The following is a 20575-nucleotide window of genomic DNA, read 5'->3' on the forward strand; positions in this document are numbered from 1 at the left end:
CAGTGCACGACCTCCAGATGTCACTAATAAACACAACCCGATCACTTGTTATCGACGAAGTGGTGTGTTGCCGGATTTTGTCAAGGTCTTGGTACTACGGGCGAAGGTCATTAATTAAGTTTCGTAACTCATCGAAAAGGGATTAGAGGATTGAGGCGTAGGGTTGCAGAGAGAGAGGGGGGGGGGGTCGTTTTCATACAGTTGGGAACAATCTCAAGAAGTGATGGGTGCGTCCGCCTCCCCCACTCTCCCACCCATGATGCGCCCTTGGATCCACTACATTATATTCGCAGGAGATGTGCTCAATTCTTCAATCGCATGCGGAATTTATTTTTAGATTCATTGTTCGAGTAACGATACTAGGTTTGGGGTAACAATTAGCATTCAGGTCGGACTGTATAACATTTTATCTCTTGATGGCAGTGCTGCATCGAACGCCATATGACTAGTGCAGCTCGCATATAGATCCTGGTCTACAACGAAATGCTTTATGTTCCCCGACGACTCGGTCGAGTTCGAGACCAGCCACAGTTGGTTTCATAGCAAAATTGTACATACGCGTTATGATAGACCATATATAGTATATATATATATATATATCAGCAGATCAGCCACTAACCCAATCAAAACCAAAATCCAGGTTGTGGACTCCACCGAAAAGACGTAACCGCTGTATTGGCCTCTATATCAGCTCGGTTAGGTCACATCTCGACAAATTTATATGTTCCATCTCCGAGAAGAAGATGCAATCTCGTCCTAACCTCAACAAATTGCAGCACATGGCACTCCAGACCGTGAAGAACAATATCGGAATGGTGGTGAAACCAGCTGACAAGGGAGGAGTCATTGTTATACAAGATCGCGACGACTACACTTCGGAGGCACAAGGCAACTATGCAACGACACTTTCTACCTGCAACTCAACTCAGACCCAACAATAAACCATCACAACGAACTTAATCGCATAATCTCAACCTTTCCTGAACGGCTCCGCCAAACCATCGAACATCTCATACCCAAAGCTTCATCACCCGGTTGCTTCTACATACTCCCCAAAATCCAAAAAATGAAGACAATACCTGGATCCTCTGAGTCGACCGCTACTATGCACACCAATGACAAAGAGATACCACCCGGACACCCTATTGTTTCTGGTAGAGGTACCCTCACTGAGTATATTTCTGGCTTCATCGATAGCCATCTACAACCAATGATGGGGAACATACCTAGTTTCGTCAAGGATACGACGGATTTTCTTCGGAAACTATCCATCCTACCCACCAGACTCCCGGCCCAAACCTCACTGGTCACAATCGACGTATCTGCCCTATACACTAATATTCCGCACGATGAGGGGGTGCAGGCATGCTAAAAATACTTATCTGATGGAAACCACCACAACGCTGAGGAGTTCGCCCTACTTATAGACATAATCCTCAGAAACAATGTGTTTGCGTTCATGGACAGATTATACATTCAGGCTAAGGGGACAGCCATGGGGACGAGAAAAGGCCCCAGCGTATGCTAATCTCTTTATGGCTGATTTTTAATTTATATATATATATATATATATATATATATATATATATGTATATATATATATATATATATTTATATATATACATATATATATATTAATATATATATATATACATCTTTATATATATATATATATATATATATATTTGTATCTAAATGTATATATATATATGTATATATATATACATATACATCTATATATATATATATATATATATATATATATATATATATATATATATATATATTTATATATAGAGAGAGAGAGAGAGAGAGATGGAGAGAGAGAGATGTGGAGAGAGAGGTGGGTGGAGATGGAGGGGGGGGGGGAGAGAGGTGGAGAGAGGTGGAGAGAGAGGAAATATGGAACTGTCAAAATGGACTGTCGCTCTAAGGGAAGTGTGAGGCGCACGCCTCTTCTGAAATCCTCGATCTGTCACTGGCTACCCTGTGTATATAATAGGGATCAGCGCTGTAATGATATCACTGTTTCTCTTTCTCTTCCCGGGGTCTTGGCGTCTCCTTTTCTCCTTTGTCTCTATTTCTTCTCTGTATTTCCTCTTCCTCCCTCTCCTCCTCCTTTTTTCCCCCTTTTTCGTCTCTCTCTTTTTTCTCTCTTCTTTTTCTTATCCGGGCGCGCGCCCCCATCGCCCCCTTATTGTAGCTGTTTCGGGAGGTTGTTCATGATACTTATTCCTATCACATAAGTCTATAATGAATATCAGCTTTGTGTCTCCTTTAACTTTGTCGTTCGCATCATAATTGATTCATTTGGGTATAAATTGTCCATTGATACTGGAGTGGGGATGTGTGAAATCTGCTTCAGTGTCATGTACATATATAACTATCGCTAGTTTTGAGGAGGGCACACACTCCTTCTTTGACACAGACAAATCATTTACAATACGGATTAATTGGTTTTACATTGATTCAACAATTGATCGACCGCAGAAGTACACTGTTGACCATTCGCATCAACCAACAACAGAAAAGAAACACTTGCAAAAACATATTCCATATCATATCGAGAGAGTAAACATATACCATTGGCATCTTGTTTCATAGCGTGCTATCAATATATCTTGTTTTATTTCCTTTACACAGGAACACCATATACTATGACACAGACAAAATCAATGACAACACGACTATATTGGTTTAAGCTCAGCAATTCCTCGACAACAGAGGTACATTTGTGACCATTCCCTTCACCAATAACAGAAAAGAAACACTTGGAAAACATTCATCGCATGCTTTTAATCAATTTCGTTTTAATTCGTTTAGAGAGGAACACCGTATACTTCCACTCCACACAGGGTAAGGAGTTTTCTGTTTCCTGGCAGACGCACTGATACATGCGTCACAGTCTTGTCCAATGTAAACACAATGGGATTGTCAAGTAGTTCCTTGGAACCTATGGTACCTATGATTTCGTTCCTTAGCGGATCAGCTGCAGTGCCAGCTAAGACTTGAGCCCCAAGAAGTCTCGGACCTACAGATTCCGGAAATTAAATGACATCGATATTGATTCAAAATATAAGCATGATAGAAATTGCGAAACGTTTTCAAAATTCCTCTGCTTTGAGGGCAATTAAATGTTTAAAAGAGGCGGGAAAATGCATGTTTGTTGATAAAAACCGATGAACATTAGGAAGAATTGTGACATGTGCCATATACTACAATCACGTATATTTATGTTACAAGTCAACATTTATAATAATGCGACATTTATTGCGAACGATATTAATTGGTCATGTATCAAGTAACTTTCTGTTTGGACTATGGCAGAAACGCACCCGTTTCTGCTATTTGTGAACTTACCCAAATTTCCTTCAACACGGTTATATATGTGGATACTTCCCACTTGATAAGATGCACCAAGATCAACAGTCCACCATGGATTAGGTGCCCACACTGTCGTTTGAAAGAAAAGTGGTTATTATTGAAACCGTTCCATCAAAAATCAGACAATTTAGTGACGTAACAATGCACTAAACTTAAAATCGACAAAAAACAAAACATTTTAATAATTTGTGTTAAATTCAGTATCAAATTTGGCAGGTTATAATATTTGTTAATCAAACTTAATACACATAACAAATATATTTTGTTTGCGAATACAGAGAAGCACACTCATAACAGTCACATATACCTTAACTCACCTTCCCCATGCCAACCCGTCCCTAACGTATCGCTTCTTATCAATGGGGCAAAATTAGTATTCTCCATTAACAGAGAAATGATTTATATGCCAACTGGTGCAACATTGTTGACATATTTACGGATTAGCATAAGTTCGACACACAGGAAAGGTGACATAAATCGTAAGGTACAGACAGCTCGGTATGTAATGACGACTAGAGTATATATGGAACTAGTTCGAACATGAGACGTTGATATGTAACTGGATTGACAAACATATTAGAATACTCTTAATAGGACCGACAACCGACTCCAAACTCTGCGGTGGTATATGTAACTACTAACATGTTCCTGTACAGCTTCGAGTTCTCCAATATCCGCTGGTGTTTCCGTTGACAGCATTTTCTGATCTCCCGTCTTGGTTGTATGTGGAGTGTTGTTTTGTTTTTTTTCCTGCGGCAACTGACAGATATAACAACGTTATTATTTAAGAGATCCTTGATATTATTCCTAACAAAATATGTTACTTTATATCTAACAAGATATGCTTCTCCTTACAAACAGTCTAACCACCCCACACAATGTGTTGTGGACTGACAAGAGGAGGTTCAGTGGTGAGGGGACGGGGTGAAACCCCCGGAGCTCGAGTTCAATCATTGAGCCCACTTAAATATGGCAGCTGTAATAATATATAATCATTTTCATAACGTATAGTACTTAACTTCTTCACGAAAAGATATATGTGATATACCCGTGCCTGGGCACGACCCCATTGACCTCGACAATACATGCAGTTGGTGTATCAGTATTTCAATTGTAACATTAGTGAAAAGATGTTGAGCTAGAAATTGGCTCTGAACGTGTCCTTGAGAACGTCTAGTTAATGTGTTAACCTAATAGTCAAGTTATTTTATAGTGTCATACAATAAGAAACGGATATTTGGAAGTGAATAAAAGAGAATACACAAAACTGTTTGCCCATCAAACGGAATGTCGGATATCTTTGATGACTGTGTTAGCAGGCGTAGTAACATGAAAGACATTTCAGAGTGAAATATTTTAACGTTAGCAGCATATTCATAGACATTGCGTTTGAACTTTTAAAAGTGGCCCAACAACGAAAAAAAAAACAGAAGCAGTGGAGGAGTTAAACTATATCTTATGTACATGTTGCTTGATGACTAAAGAAACGTGAAATAGAAAATTGGTGCTACTTACCATCATGTGTACATAATGTCATGCTAGTCAATTGGCCATTGTCACACGTTTGTGCTGTAGAACCCGAACAAACAAAATATAGTGTTATATATATATATATATATATATATATATATATATATATATATATATATATATATATATATATATATTACATATATATATATATAGCATATATATATAAAGTTTCATTAATCAAATGTCACACTTTTCGGGTGTTATATTTTATACTTTCCATTCCACTGTCTATTCTTGCTGAAGAATGTCACAAGGGGATCAAAAATTCCAGCACATTTTATTTTACTGTACTCCTTATTTGTCAACTATGAATCACACCTTTTTCTCTACTGATGCTTTTTTTAGTAGGCTACACTTGGGTTTTCTTTACCATAAATATAATATGTTTTGATATAGCATCCAAAATATACCTACAATTATCTCAATATGTTTGAACAAAGGTCACTAATAATTTTACGACCAATATTCAACAGAAAAATTTGCCAATATTTACCATTCAACCCAAAACGATGGATACAGTACGTATGATTTTGTAGTTATCTATCACTACACACAATGGTAATAAACACACACACACAGTGTCGCTTATATATCCAACTTAACTAAATGAGACTTCATGACAATGCTTTCTTTTTCATATATTAAAACAAATTCTCTCAGCTAACCACAAGAAAACTATTTATTCAACATATTCTATGTAAAACATCCTAATTGGACTCTTCTTTGTTACATAACATTAACAGCTTACCGGGTGTTCCGACAACCAGACAAAATAATATCACTGCCAACGTTCCGGTATTGATAAGAACCATCATCATTAGCTGCTTTTCCAAATTTCTAGGGACATAATATGTTGGTTAGAAGCAGTAATGTTGTTGCATTACTAATGCATGTCAAGAATCTCATTTTTCTGAGGAATGCATAACATGATTCTAAGCAATTCTTTATACACTACACTACTACATCAAATATCTATAAAGAACAAACTATGAACCAGAAAAAAAATTGATACAAAAGTCTACACTATATAAACAGTAGCCTGGCAAAATTGGTTCCAATCGCCCGTGATTCCAAAGTTAGAAACGTAATTTTGGAAACTCTCCTAAGTGATACAATTTTGCTCCCATAAAATTGTTATAAAAGGATTTGTTTCAAAGTTGAATAACTCCAAAATGACGTGCATAGGAAGATTGCAATTTTCACGAGAAAAAATAAATAAAGAAAGGAATCGTGGATAACTAGGTTAACTAATGAGCAGTGTGAGATACTTAGTCGTACAAGGCTACATGTTGAAAATCAATGAATAAGACTAACCACAAGTTGAGCCTAATTAAACCAAAGTCAACTCGAAATGCCATTGGAGTGACATGGAAGCACATGATAACGAGGAAACATGATCGAGACCAACAATACTAACATTCATGTTACGGTAATGATGATATTTCCTTATTCAAGCGTAGGTTATGGAACATTAATGACCGTGAATTTGAAGTGAACCAAATTAAGGAGACCTTCACCGCTGTCGAAGTTGATGGAACGGGTTGACTATCGTTGTGTCAGTAGCATAATTTTCTCTCATAAATATATCATATCACATACAATGAATATAAATTAAAACATCTTTCCTAATCTTCCACTGTTACAGAATTACAGCAAATACTGGATGCTTTTTTATGTAAACAGTGAAATAGTTGCAGTGATGGGACTTGATTTTAGTATGAGGACACAAATTCGTTTGTCCTCCCACCGCATGCCTCCCATAGCTCTTTGTATATAGTTTAAAATATGTATGATGGAGGGTAACTCAATAATCTTCCCATGCATAATTTGTTACCAAGATGTTGTATTCATAACCTACATCCCCACTCGAATAATGAATTGCAATTAACATAGACTTGTCTGAGCTATGTCTTTGCAGTAGAATACGCGGTACTATGGCTTTGAAAGCTGTCTGGTGGGGAGTCAAATTTCTTGCCCGGGGGTCACGTTCTTCCTACATTTGTTCAAAACCATCCTTGTAAAGACTACCTTTAATTAGAGAACATGTCACCCCCACCCCTACCCTCGCGTCCATCCACGAACTTGAGTAGCAAATCAACAACAAGTGTTTCAATTCAAATGACAATCTAAACTCTCAAGATTTTCGATTACAATCGATCCTAAAGGTAGTCCTACTTATTATTAACAATAACAAGTCAAAATTAAATATACCTCAAAGTATACTTGCCCCTAATTTCGTTTTTTTTTTCAACCCGTTTACATAGAAAACGGGTTTCGTGTTTTAAGGTTAGGTTATAGATTCTGGAAACATAACTATCAATGACTATAGACAAAAAGAAAAGCAAGAGTCAGTAGGAATGACGGAATGAGACATGAAAATTCAATGACAAGATATAATTTTGTTATTTGTATTAAACTGTTAATAACTCGATTATAAGGAGCAGGAAAGTCAGGGTCGTAACAAACTTAAGTCACTTAATACATTTTTTGTTTTTTTTAGGTGTTAAGGTTTTCCATTTTCTTTGATGGGAGTACTCTATTCGATTAAGCCCACAAGGGTTTCTTAGTTTACTTCCTTTCACATATTTACTTATTTGCAGTTATATTGTCTTTTTCACCTTGTATTACTATGTGTTGAAACAATTCAATCAATCAATCAATTAAAATAATACTGAGGCGTATCTAACGGTGTGTGAATGTTACATGGCGTGTGCAGAATGACATACAATGCACAGAAAATAGTTGTAGATGACTTACCTTGATATGATCAACAGGTATCTTCAAAAACGACTGTCTGTCTGAAAAGTAACGGATGAGTGTCATTTGTATATGGTTTACGGCATCCCCTTCTGAGTCGTCTTGTCGCCACGTGTAAGAATAATACTGGTACCTTTTCTAGTTGATAACAGAATTGTAGATAGTGAGGCATAAGATTATAACTTTTAATTAAATTGCCTGCGGAGGTAGAAACTGAGTTTCCACCTCCGAAGGCAATTTCCCTTTCGATAAACCTCGATGCCAAATATGCCCCCATATTACCCCAGGCACCGTGGTCAAGATTCCCAATGTTGACTATAGTCTTAGACCCTATTCCCTCTCTGGTGATTCTATTAATGTTATTTACATTTTCTAATGTGTACTTTGCAAATAGGGCAATCATGCAGGGGAAACAGGCTCCCGGTTCCGCTTACGTTTTAATAATCATAACAATCTATTCGTGATAAGTTTGCAGGATTCCCAGTTTCCGAACATTTCAATCCTTCATATTCATTCTCTCAAAAACCTGTTATGTATTATAATTGCCTCGAACTTCAAATCAGCTACTGAACGTAAACGTAAGGAAATCGATTGGATCTTTCGTACTAAGTCTCACATCACCGACTTCAACAAAGACTTGGGACCCCTTAACAATTATCTGTTCTACAAACATATGTAATCCGTTCTTTGTTCCTTAATCCGCTTCCTGTATATTAAGTCATGGTTTATTTGGTTTTAATTACATCAATCAACTTACACTTATCTAGCGTCATAGCGTCATATGTATATATATATATATATATATATATATATATATATATATATATATATATATATATATATATATATATATATATATATATATATATATATATATATATATATATATATATATATATATATATATATATATATATATATATATTTAGAGGAAAGTCGGTTTACAGGACAGTGTGAATATTTTTATGTGGACGGTTCCAATAGCAACGTTATATACATTATACATAGTAGTTAATGTAAAGACGATTGTATATGCAAGGTACACACAATGCCAACAGTTTAATACTGAAAGAAAATCCAGACCAAAAGTGTTAAAAAAGGGCAATCCGCGGGGTTGCATAACTCATTTTCCCAATTTACCCAATGTGACAAAAAAATATATGATATAAGCCTTTCGAACCTTTATAATGCACTTACTGTTTGCCATAACAGTGTATATGTATGATACGCCAAATGGCACAATTGCACCCATGTTAGGTGCAAGAACCGTGTTTTTTCACTATATCATCATATTTTATTCAACTTGTTATGTTAGCCAAATATTAATCTCTCTTCCAGCAGTTTTTAACAAAGTTGTTCTTGTAAAAGAAATATCTTTTATTGTTTTGTTCACTTGCTTAATCTTCAGCTTAAGTAACTAATTAGTCTGATTCTGGGTATACTCTATTTGAATGCAGGAAAACTATTTTTGAATAGGTCAAAGAGGATTTGATGTCTATCACAAAACTTGCCACACTGTTAAGCCAGGAAACGGGGGATATGTGACATGTTTGTTATCTCACATATATTTCAAACCCTCTGTCTCACATTTTATAGATTGTGTGAATATAGGATGTACTTATTCATTGAACTTGCGTGGTAATAAGTTTTTTAGTTAAATGATATATTGGATACTGTACAAGGTCATCTTGCTAACTGTTCCAGGTTGATACTAGAAACAGGGCTGCAACTTTCATTTGTATATCTATTGTTTTGTTCAAAACATAAGTCGCAATTTTGGTACGTTAGCAATGAATAGCTACATGTAAGTCATTGCAATTTTCAGACTTACATTTACTGTGTTCATTTTATGATTTTGTCCAACAAGCAACTGTAAAAAAGCTTTTGTTGGATTGCAATTACCATTCTTCTTTACAACTCCCTTAATGATAGCTTCATTCATTAATAGTGTTCTGTGAAAAAGACATTTTGTAGTGTTCAATAATACTGTTATAGTATCAACTACTGACCATTGGTGCTCTTGCCATAGTAATGACTAAGCACATTTTGACCACTTCTTCTTAGTTTCAACATTGTTATTAAGCTTTCAATATGTTCAAACTTTCAAACAGTTTAACGTATAAGAAATAGAGTCCATGGATAGAGTCCATACCATATAGACAACCTTTTTCAACGTCTCAACATCTTTCAGTATATTTCCTGTGAACTACATACTCCGAACGATATTTCGGAAGAGAACATATTGAGGACTACCCGCATGTGTATTCTATATCATTATATCACCATTTACGAAGAATTTGTTTCACTTTTAAGCGTTTGACATTCGGCAACGACGCCTATAGGCGTTCGTTCGCCTCACGTTACACTGCGATGGATTCCGCGAAACGCCACAAGATGGGTGAGTTAAAGGAGTGTAGTGTTAGAGTGTCGGACAGAGGATACGAAGTCAATGATTTGGTGAAGGCAATCATTGGGGATATCGGAAATGACAAGGTATTAAGTTGTGTGAAATCTGGGGGATATTGGACAATTACTCTACGAAACCGGGAGGATGCAGATTTACTCATAGAAACAGGACTAATAATCAATGGTGGGACTTGCAACGTGTATGGAGTGTCGAAATCACTTTTAACTGTTAGTGTATTTGGCGTCCCCTCGTTTATTGACGACGAGGAACTCTCCGAGAAACTGCTCGAATTTGGTTGCAAACTCAAAGGACAGTGGCACCACAACACATACAAGAAATTCCCCAACATCGAGAATGGAATTCGCTACATACGGTTAGAACTACCCGCAAAATCCAAGGGCCTTCCATACGCAATAACGGTGAACGATATACATATGATGATAAAGCATAATGGACAAACAAGGGTATGCAATCTCTCTCTAGAAACTGACCACATCATACGGAACTGTCCCAAATACATATGCCGAGAATGTAACGTACAGGGACATCGGGAAGCTAACTGCCCTAAAGTTAGATGCTATAACTGTAACGATTTTGGACAAAAAAGTTTTAATTGTCCACAACCCGAAGCTGACGATGACGAAGACACCGACTACAACGATCACCATGGTAACCAACTCATAACAACAAGCAAAGACACGATTACACAGGCCAGCGTCCAACACGAGGATCAACCAAGAGATGAAGTCATGGACTTATCCCAGACAAAAGATACGGAGCATAACGAAATAACAAAGGAGCGAGACCATAACACAACGACACGTAACGAAGGTAACAATGGTAAACAACGAACAACGTCACAAATCCCACGGGCTGCAGAAAGTAAGGCAACTGGAGAAACTAAACCGGCCAAAGATAAAGCTGCACGAGGTAACAACAAAACCACCAATAATCTCGATCGCAACAACAGAGCCACTGAAATTCCCCAACAGATTAAGCGAACATTGTCCCTTGGTTAGGGGGAATTCAGAACTGTTCGACTGAAGAAAAAGACATTCCATCCAAATCTCAGCAAAGGGAGGAATTCCAACCCCAGGATCACTGAAGCGCAATAATGATTGAATTGACAATATATTTATTACTGATGGCGACGCTATCAGCGACTGGCCCGGCTGGTGACATTAATCCTGCAGACAATATCACCTGAAAGTATTATGACATTAACTCTTTTAATGATGTAGAATCTCATTCCAGTTTTTTCCATTTTTCACCATAATAGCCGAAGTTTAAGCCAAAATTTCGACCAAATCAACACTTTTATTTCTTTACTAAAAGAACATTTTTCAATAATCGGTTTTACGGAAACATGGTTTACCAATATTATTTCACCCCTGATATCCATAGATAATTACAATCTCATTGAAAAACATCGTGAAAACCAAAGGGGTGGCGGCGTGTGCCTATTTATTAATAACGATCTTAACTTTAAAAATAGACCCGATCTTTCTACTTTTAATGATTCTATTGAATCTCTATTTGTTGACGTCACATTACCCCACATGAACGAAAAGTGTACTGTAGGTATTATACATTTGACCACCAAGTGGTTCTCATGAAATGTATGATTTTTATCTTCAAAATATTCTTAGCACTATATCGGAAGAACAGTGTAAATCGTATGTAATGGGAGATTATAATATTAATCTATTGGATAAACCCAAGTCCCGCCGATTTTTAAACATCCTTTATTCCAACGGGTTCATTCCAACAATCTCTAAACCCACTCGTATTAGCAGTACTTCATCAACTTTGATTGATAATATTATTTTCAACGTTAACTTCAACATCTATTCAGGCATATTTATTACTGATCTTAGCGATCACCTACCGATTTTTCTCAAAGTACCAACCAGGAGATATAAAACAGAACCATTTGTGAATGCTCGCAATTATAGCACCAACAATATTAGACGCTTTATCGCAGAGATCCAGGACAAATTATGGGACAATATCCTGAGAGAAAATGACACTAATACTGCCTATAATATATTTTATGACTGTATAAACACAACATATAGTAACTGTTTTCCATACCACAATATCAGAACTAAAAATCGCAAAAAGAAACATCCTTGGATCACAAAAGGTATTTTGACTTCTATTAAAAAGAAAAATAGGCTTTTCAAAAATTACATTCAAAATCCAACGCCTATTAATAAGAAGTCTTATACAACTTACCGTAACAAGCTTAATCACATTACTAGATTCTCCAAAAGATTACATTTCAACAATAAATTTTACGATACTAGAAATAATCCGAGGGGCACCTGGAATACTATAAATGAAATTCTTCATAATAACCGTAAGCAATCAACGTATCCTGCTGCTTTCAGACACGGGGATCGCGATATTAACAATGAAAATGATATCGCAAATACCTTCAATGACTTCTTTGTCAACCTTGGCCCATCATTAGCTAATAAGATCAACTATCAAGGATCACATAACGACTTTATGAGTGACAATATAAACAGTCACTCTATTTTTACCTATCCTGTGTATGAGGAAGAACTTAAACAAATCGCTAATTCATGTCTAAAACCCAATAAAGCAGCAGGATATGATGATTTCAAGCCGGGAATTATTAAGCATATTATCCCTTTTATTACAAAACCACTGGCCCATATATGCAATTTGTCTTTTCAAACTGGCACGTTTCCAGATAAATTAAAAGTTTCAAAAGTTATACCGGTGTATTAAAAGGGTGACAAAGATAATTACGAAAATTACCGGCCTATATCATTGTTGTCGTGCTTTTCTAAAATATTTGAAAGGCTTATGTTTAATCGTATTTTTAATTTTCTTAACAAGCATGATATTCTATGTGATCAGCAGTATGGTTTTAGAGCAGATCACTCTACTGAACTTGCATTGGCAGATGCTATTGACAAATTTTTCCAGCAGCTTAGATAACAATAAAACTTGCATTGGTGTATTTCTAGACCTTTCAAAGGCTTTCGACACTATTGATCATGTTATCTTAATGAGTAAATTGCACCACTACGGTATAGAGGAACAACACTGAATTGGATAGACAGTTATATTACAAATCGTTATCAATATACCTCTTACAAAAACTCTACTTCTCGTATTGCAGAAATACAATGCGGTGTCCCACAGGGTTCAATTTTAGGCCCATTGCTTTTCATTTTATATGTCAATGACATCTGCCAAATTTCTAAATTTGCAAACATTACATTATTTGCTGATGATACAAGTATTTTCTTCGATTCAGATGTAAATGCAAATTCATTCCATATTCAAATCTCTAATGAACTAAGTAAATTTAATAACTGGTTTTCTGCCAAATTGAATAAACTATCACTTAATATTGGCAAAACTAATTATATTGCGTTTAATACTTCCAGAAATTTTAGCTGGGATAAAGATATCACCATGGGTGGTATAATTCTAAAACAAGTTTATACTACTAAGTTTTTAGGTTTATATATTGATAATAAGCTTTCGTGGCATGAGCACATTTCTACAGTATGCAGGAAAGCAGCGAAAAGCGTTGGGATTTTATCAAAGTTGAAATTTCTCCTACCAGAGCGCATATTAAAGACTCTCTACCAAACTTTGGTCGTTCCACACATCTCATATTGTTCAATTATCTGGTCTGGCACGCCAGAAACCAATCTTCATCCTCTTATTATTCTCCAAAAGAAAGCCATGCGCCACATTTCACGTGTTGCACCTCGTGAACACACAAATCAACTTTTCAAGAATCTCAATTTATTAAAAGTTACCGACATTTTTCGTGTAAATCTTGCCACGTTTGCATATAAGGCATAGAATGGTTTATTGCCTAACGCATTTCATGATTTTTTTAACTAGTAACAGTGTGATACATCACCACAACACACGGTATGCTGATAATGCACATTACTTTCTTATAAAACATCAATTGGGATGCTTCGTCTTAGAAATCGTGCAGTAAAGACATGGAATTCCATAACAGAGCGCTTCAAAACCAAAGTATCCAGTAAAATATTCAAAAAGCATCTGACCAAAGACGTTATATCCAGTTATTAATAAGTCATACATTCATTTGCACGATAACAAATTATTATCGTAAATATTGTCACCATATATAGTATTCATTGATTGTCGAATTATTCTATTTTGTATTGTTATGTAAATACTTTTCTTCTTTCCTTTATACAGGGAGTCTTCTACTTTGTTAAGCTGTTGTACGCTTTTTGGAAGACTTCCTTCACACTGTAAATTTACACGTGAAAAACAAATAAATGAATCAAATCAAAATAAACGTGTTAAACAAGTTTGTTTTAAATTCAATTGTTTGAATTATTTGTCTATATTCATATGTACTTATTATATCAGTATGTTGACAATCTGGTTAAACAGTTTGAACGTTGGAAGAAAGGAAGAGAATGGCTCGTAAGCTATTACTTGGAGCAATAGACCAAGACTCATGGGCAGATCGGTTACGAATTCGTAACTGCAGTTTAATCTAGACCATGAAGAGCGTTTAAACTATCACGGGGTTGAACACAGGATACTTATGGCGATATTCTATTACATTCTGTGGTCTCTCCTTCCCTTTGAGATATGTTGTTGTGGTAAGAGGGCTGCAATGTATGATGGAGCTATCATTTTCATCTTTAACATATGTTTAGTACAACTTTCAGTGTTGCCAGTTTTAACGACTTTTTGTGCATGTGTCGTTAAATGTAAAGAAATTGGAAGATCTTTTGGGATAAGAGGGAGGAAGGAAGAACGCAGACCCATGACGACAGTGGCTACAGTCCTGTATATAATAACAATTGTTTTTTTATATAAGCATTAGACTGCCAAGGACTAATGCAACAACTTAATAAACAATGTATTACAGATGTGTCAAGTACAAATGATGTGTACTGTGCTGTGTGCATTCATGAAAGTTACAGGAAATCACATTTGCTTGCCAGGGATTTGGTGTTGTAATTTCGTAAAAATTCGTGGATTCACTAAATTAAAATCAATCCTAAGATCTGCCTTGACTCATCCTTAGCGAACTCTGCAAGTAAATATAGAACCCGTTCTTTCGTCAAAACAAGATCGCAGTTAATATTCACGCAGTGTCCAGGAACGAACTGCATTGCAATGTTTGATGATATTTTGATGAATTGACAGCTAAATAATTTGCTGGTAACAAAAAAACAAGTTTTATTAATTAATTGACTTATCAGGGTTATTTACATACTCATCTCTGATAACTACAGAACTCGTGCTTCGTTAAAACAAGATCGTAATCAATATTCATGCATTGTCGAGGAACTAACTGCATTGCAAAATTTGATTACATTTTGATAAATTGACACCTCACTAATTTGCTGGTAACAAGTAGACACGTCTTTTAATTAATTGGCATATCAGGGTCATCTACGATACTCTGCTCTGATGAAGTTGTGAACAAACAACATGATTGCAGGAGACAAATGTTAGATTGTTTTATAATTGTTTTTATTGGAATTGAGTTGGTTACGCTGTACACTTCTTTCGTTTCTAGGACGTAAAAGTAAAACTGTGTTGCATTATTGTACCAAAGTTCACATGAACAGGTGAACGACGTGTTTATACCACCACATATAACGTTATAAAAACATATATTAGAGGCTCTTTTAAAAATGTTAGGATAACGTTTTGGGTTTGCTGAATAGGATCATTAACAGGTGCGGCAGATCCGGGAAAGAAGGGATGGGGGTAACCCTTCAAACTGATGGAACACTTGTCTACTCACAAAATATCGTAAAAAAACACACACATACTATGAGCTATTCATCTATTTAATTGTTGGAATTACAACTTACTATGCTAGGAAGTAAGAAGAACGAATTCTGGTGGGATGATTCATTAGAAAACTTGTAATTTGACACAATACGCATATTATTTAGAACGTTGTTATCTTCATTAGTGGAAGTGCAATGAATCTCCAAAGTGAACCTTTTCAGCCTTGGCAAGGCCCAGATGTCAATTTGTAATGAAAGGAAGTAGGAAGAACGAATTCAGGGGAGATGGTTTATTATAAACATTGTGATTTGGTAAAATAACTCATGTCACTTGGAACGTTGTATTCGTCATCAGTGGAAAGTGCAACGAATCTCCCACGTGAGCCTTTCCGCAACACACCCCAATACTTGTCAGACTTAGATGTCAATCTCAATTCTAAGGTTCATTCAATTAACGCTGTCATTTTTTCGAGATGGCGTCGCATAGTAATACTGCATTCAGAAACTTTGATGTGCGCAGATATAAGAGGATGAGTGGTTCATTTGTTGCTTGGTAGCTTGAAATTGGTAGCAATATAAATTCAAATAATTCTCAACTGGTGCTTTTATTCTATAAAAAAAAAACAGTTCTTTCCAATATTTTTCTACCAGAAACTTCAAGTGTGCAGACCTCCAAGAAGTTGTAATTGGAAGTTAAATCATATCCGTTGGTACAAGAGTTTCAAAGACTGCAGCTGTACAAAGTTCATTTCATCTAAGTTTCCATTGACAGAATATGTGCTTCTAAATAAATGATGAAGGCTTCTATGACCCAGTGGTTTTGGAATTCTCTGCATGATCCGGAGTAACTTTTAAATGTAACATTTAAATTAGCTGAAACGTGTACAATATTTAAGGCAGATTGTATCGTAACCCGTGCTGATAAGTATCGGAATAAGTCACTGAAGTTTGGTCAGGTGGGGGAGGGTATATCCCAATCCCACATTTGTGCAAGGAAAGCCTTTAAAAATAATCCATTGTTATTCATCAGGAACACCCCACTTCGTTAATGAAAAGTTCCCTTTATTATTTAAAATGATATGTTTTTTGAAGCCTTGCGAGCTGTTGGCTTCTTCAAATCAAAGTTATATGTTCCAATGACTTTCGACATTATGGCACAGCCACCCTCCTCCTCCTCCTACTCCTCCTCCTCAAACGAACCCCTCTTTTGCCGTCTCTGTTAGGTACCATTCATGACTCAAGGCCGTTTATCCAAACATTAGTATCGTGGCCGTCCTTTGCATATTTGACAGATCTCTGACTTTGCTCTCTGAGTTTCGAATCAGACATTTGGGGAATATAATGAATAGACTGTGTATATTTCGTTGCTCCAAGGATCTCGGCCAAAGATACTTACGTTTTGCATTTCGTCTATGAAAATATACGAAGGAATATGAAGTAAAATAAACGTGCTTTGAGCCGTTAAGCCAGTGAAGAATCAGACCACCCCTCCGGGTGACCCCTCCACCCACTTGCCACCCCCACCCCTTGTCAATCTTACATCGAAATTAAATATTTATAATTTGCTTAAGGTTAAAGAAATAATGTATTAAATATTCCATGTACAATTTAACAATTCCTAAATATTCATAACTTAATTACTTAAATCTTCCCTTCTACATAATAGTCGGTTTTGAAGACCCAAGGGGCAGAGATTCTTCTTAACGAGGTCGTTCCTTCGCAAGCCTCTGAATTAAAGTACCTGATCATGACCGAAGTAATAAATATAACAACATATATATAAAGAGGGAAAATCCTAATGTATTCAAATATTATATGCTCGTTTGGCAAAAAACATTCAAGAACTACAAACCTGACATAACTGTCCATTGCGATGAGTTAATTGTACCCTTACATCATAACCCCATAATCTCAACAGTTTCTCCCCCTCCTCCCTCCTTCCTTTACCGGTCTCATTAACATCATTGGGTGGAACCTTTTAATTGACGGACACCACCTACTACTTTACTATCAAGGGTAACTATTAAAACAGTCGTTGATAACTTACAGCAATTTGTGTTTAGTGGAATGCGAGAGTTAGAGATTTGGCGAGCGATCTAGACACTTAAAAGCCTAGTATAGTGTACCATTGTCTCCTTGACAATGGTGGTTAAACGAAATGCGCAGGGTGTAATTCACGGCATTACCTGGTTACCTTTCTTACCTCTTTAAGAACCGTGCACTATTTTAAGTTCATTTAAACAGAAATGTTAATATCACAGGAGCAGCATCAGTTTTAAGATTACCCTTCCTCGAATGGTTACACATCTCACCCAGTGATTGCTCTTTCCTAGAATGGTAGCGCATACAATCCAGGGTTTGCCTTTTTGTAGAATAGTTACACATCTCACCCAGGGATTGTCCTTTCCTAGAATGGTAACGCATTCCCACCATGGGATTTTACTTTCCTAGAATGGTAATACATTTCATCCAGGCTTTGCCCTTTCCTAGAATTGTAACACATGCCACCCGGGGATTGTCCTTTCCTAGAATGGTAACGCATGCCACTCAAGGATTTTCCTTTTCTAGAATAGTAATACATCTCACCCAGGGATTGACTATTCCTAGAATGGTTACACATCTCACCCAGGGATTGTCCTTTCCTGAATGGTAACGCATCCTACCCTGGGATTGTCCATTCCTAAAAAAAGGAACAAATCTCACCCAGGGATTTCCCTGTCCTAGAATGGTAACGCATCTAACCCAGGGTTTGCCCTTTCCTAGAATAGAAACGCATCTTACCCAGGGATTCCCTTTTTCTAGAACGGAAACGCATCTCACCCAGGGATTTCCCGTTCCTAGAATGGTTACACATCCCATCCAGGGTGGTATCACTTTAAGTTATAAGTAGGCTACCGAAATGCATGATGGATTACCTTATGAAGTTTTACTATTGATTTACGTGAACTCGTATTAGCTGATTGTGACTATTTGTGATATGTTCACCCTCTATAGATCAATATTATCATATTTCTTTCCATATAGGATTCTATACTGCACAATGATCCATGAATATTAATTCATGAAATTAACAGAGCAAAAGCGTTTAAAATCGCTTTCTGAATTATTTTACAACAAAAACGAAGGAAAGAAAAGTGGATCCATTTTGTGAAATCACAATTCTATTTTATATCACTGCACCTGTATTCTTTCTGAGGACAGAAAGAGGATTTAAATGAACCATTTTTAACAACGCTATGCATTCTTTTTAGGCTTTATAGCAATAATGTTGATGTCTGTATTGCACTAATACCATCTTATGAAATGCTCAAAGTAGCTGAAATTTGCCTTAATGGTATTGTCAAATGGATTAGAAGTCAAGCATCTATTTATATCAATAAAAAATGACTAATATCTAAGCTAGGTAATTTTATATAATCTCAACATCAAAGTAAATGCCATGGATTAGAGATTTAGTTTCCTGTTTTCCATATAATGCAATGTAAGCATAACAATGTGTCGCATTTTGTGATGAAGGATAAAGATTTCAGATTTTTATCTGTTATAACATAAAATAATCACATTCATTAAGAACTTCCAAATAATTTTGCATCATATCGTTCGCTTAAACTTAAACGATCTATAGACAGAAATCAAATTTTCTTTTTTAAGAAGGTTCAAAATCTGGCAAGAGTGATGACACTTTCTTTCTCATTTCCTCTCGTCTGAGCTCTCGGTCTTTTTCCTGTTTTAATATCTTGGGATACTTCTTCCACGCTTCGAAGACCTTAGCAATTATCCTCCTGAAATCGATCCGACATTACCAATTTTAAAATTATGCTGATCCAGGAGAGAAGATATAAACCAAGAATGAATCAAATTATAAATTAATTTCCAGTGCCAAAGGGGTTTCGTTAGAATTACCCTCAATGATATCTAAAACAGGATTAAATTTGATCACTTTTTCATAACGATGTTGCAATAAATAATATAATAATAATTATACTTTTTAAACTCTTAATGCACTGTTAGTGTACTTCTTTTCAACGGTGACCTCGAGTCTCTCTCTGCAACCCCTTCCGATGTCTGGGACCAACCCTTTTGATGGCAGTTCAGCCTGCAGTGATCAGGTGGCCTGAAAGATCATCTGGTGTCGGGGATCTAATCCAGCTACTGGACGAGGGACAACGGAGATTCTCGGAAGGCGATATATAAATATATAGATATATATATATATATATATATATATATATATATATATATATCTATATCTATATATATATATATATTTATGTATATATCATTAGCTAGAGGAAAAGGAGTCGTTAAAAAATGGATTATCGGTGTGAGGGTAATGTGAGGCACACGCCTCTTCCAAAGTCCTCGATCCGTCACTGGTAATCTAAGGGGCGCGCCCCACGCCCCCTGGATTCGCGCCTGTAAATGGAATAATACATTTTCGTAGCCGTTTCGGGAAGTTGTTCATGACAGTTATTCCTATCACATCAGTCTATAATGAATGTTAGCTTTGTGTCTCCTTTGACGTTGTCGTTCGTATCATATTTGAGTACCGGTAATTGGGTATAAATTGTCCATTGATACTGGAGTGGGGACGTGTGAAATCTGCTTCATTATCATGTACATTCAAATATAACTCTCGCTAGTTTTGGTCAGGGCACACAGTCCTTCTTTGACACAGACAAAATCATTTACAATGCGGATA

At 36.2% G+C, this 20575-nt stretch overlaps 1 protein-coding gene across 1 annotated transcript; it reads right to left on the reverse strand.

Annotated features, from left to right (window-relative positions):
* Positions 1-2677: 2677 nt before the first annotated feature.
* Positions 2678-7740, reverse strand: LOC139976855 (fucolectin-1-like). Its single transcript, XM_071985688.1, has 6 exons — positions 7675-7740; positions 5666-5754; positions 4900-4953; positions 4027-4143; positions 3361-3453; positions 2678-3031 (listed from the first exon to the last, which is right to left on the reverse strand). Exons 2-6 carry the CDS (start codon positions 5733-5735, stop codon positions 2820-2822), a joined length of 546 nt encoding a protein of 181 aa, XP_071841789.1. The 5' UTR covers positions 5736-5754; positions 7675-7740; the 3' UTR covers positions 2678-2819.
* Positions 7741-20575: the final 12835 nt, after the last annotated feature.

Source organism: Apostichopus japonicus, chromosome 12 (genome assembly GCF_037975245.1).
Source record: "Apostichopus japonicus isolate 1M-3 chromosome 12, ASM3797524v1, whole genome shotgun sequence".
NCBI lineage: Eukaryota > Metazoa > Echinodermata > Holothuroidea > Aspidochirotida > Stichopodidae > Apostichopus > Apostichopus japonicus.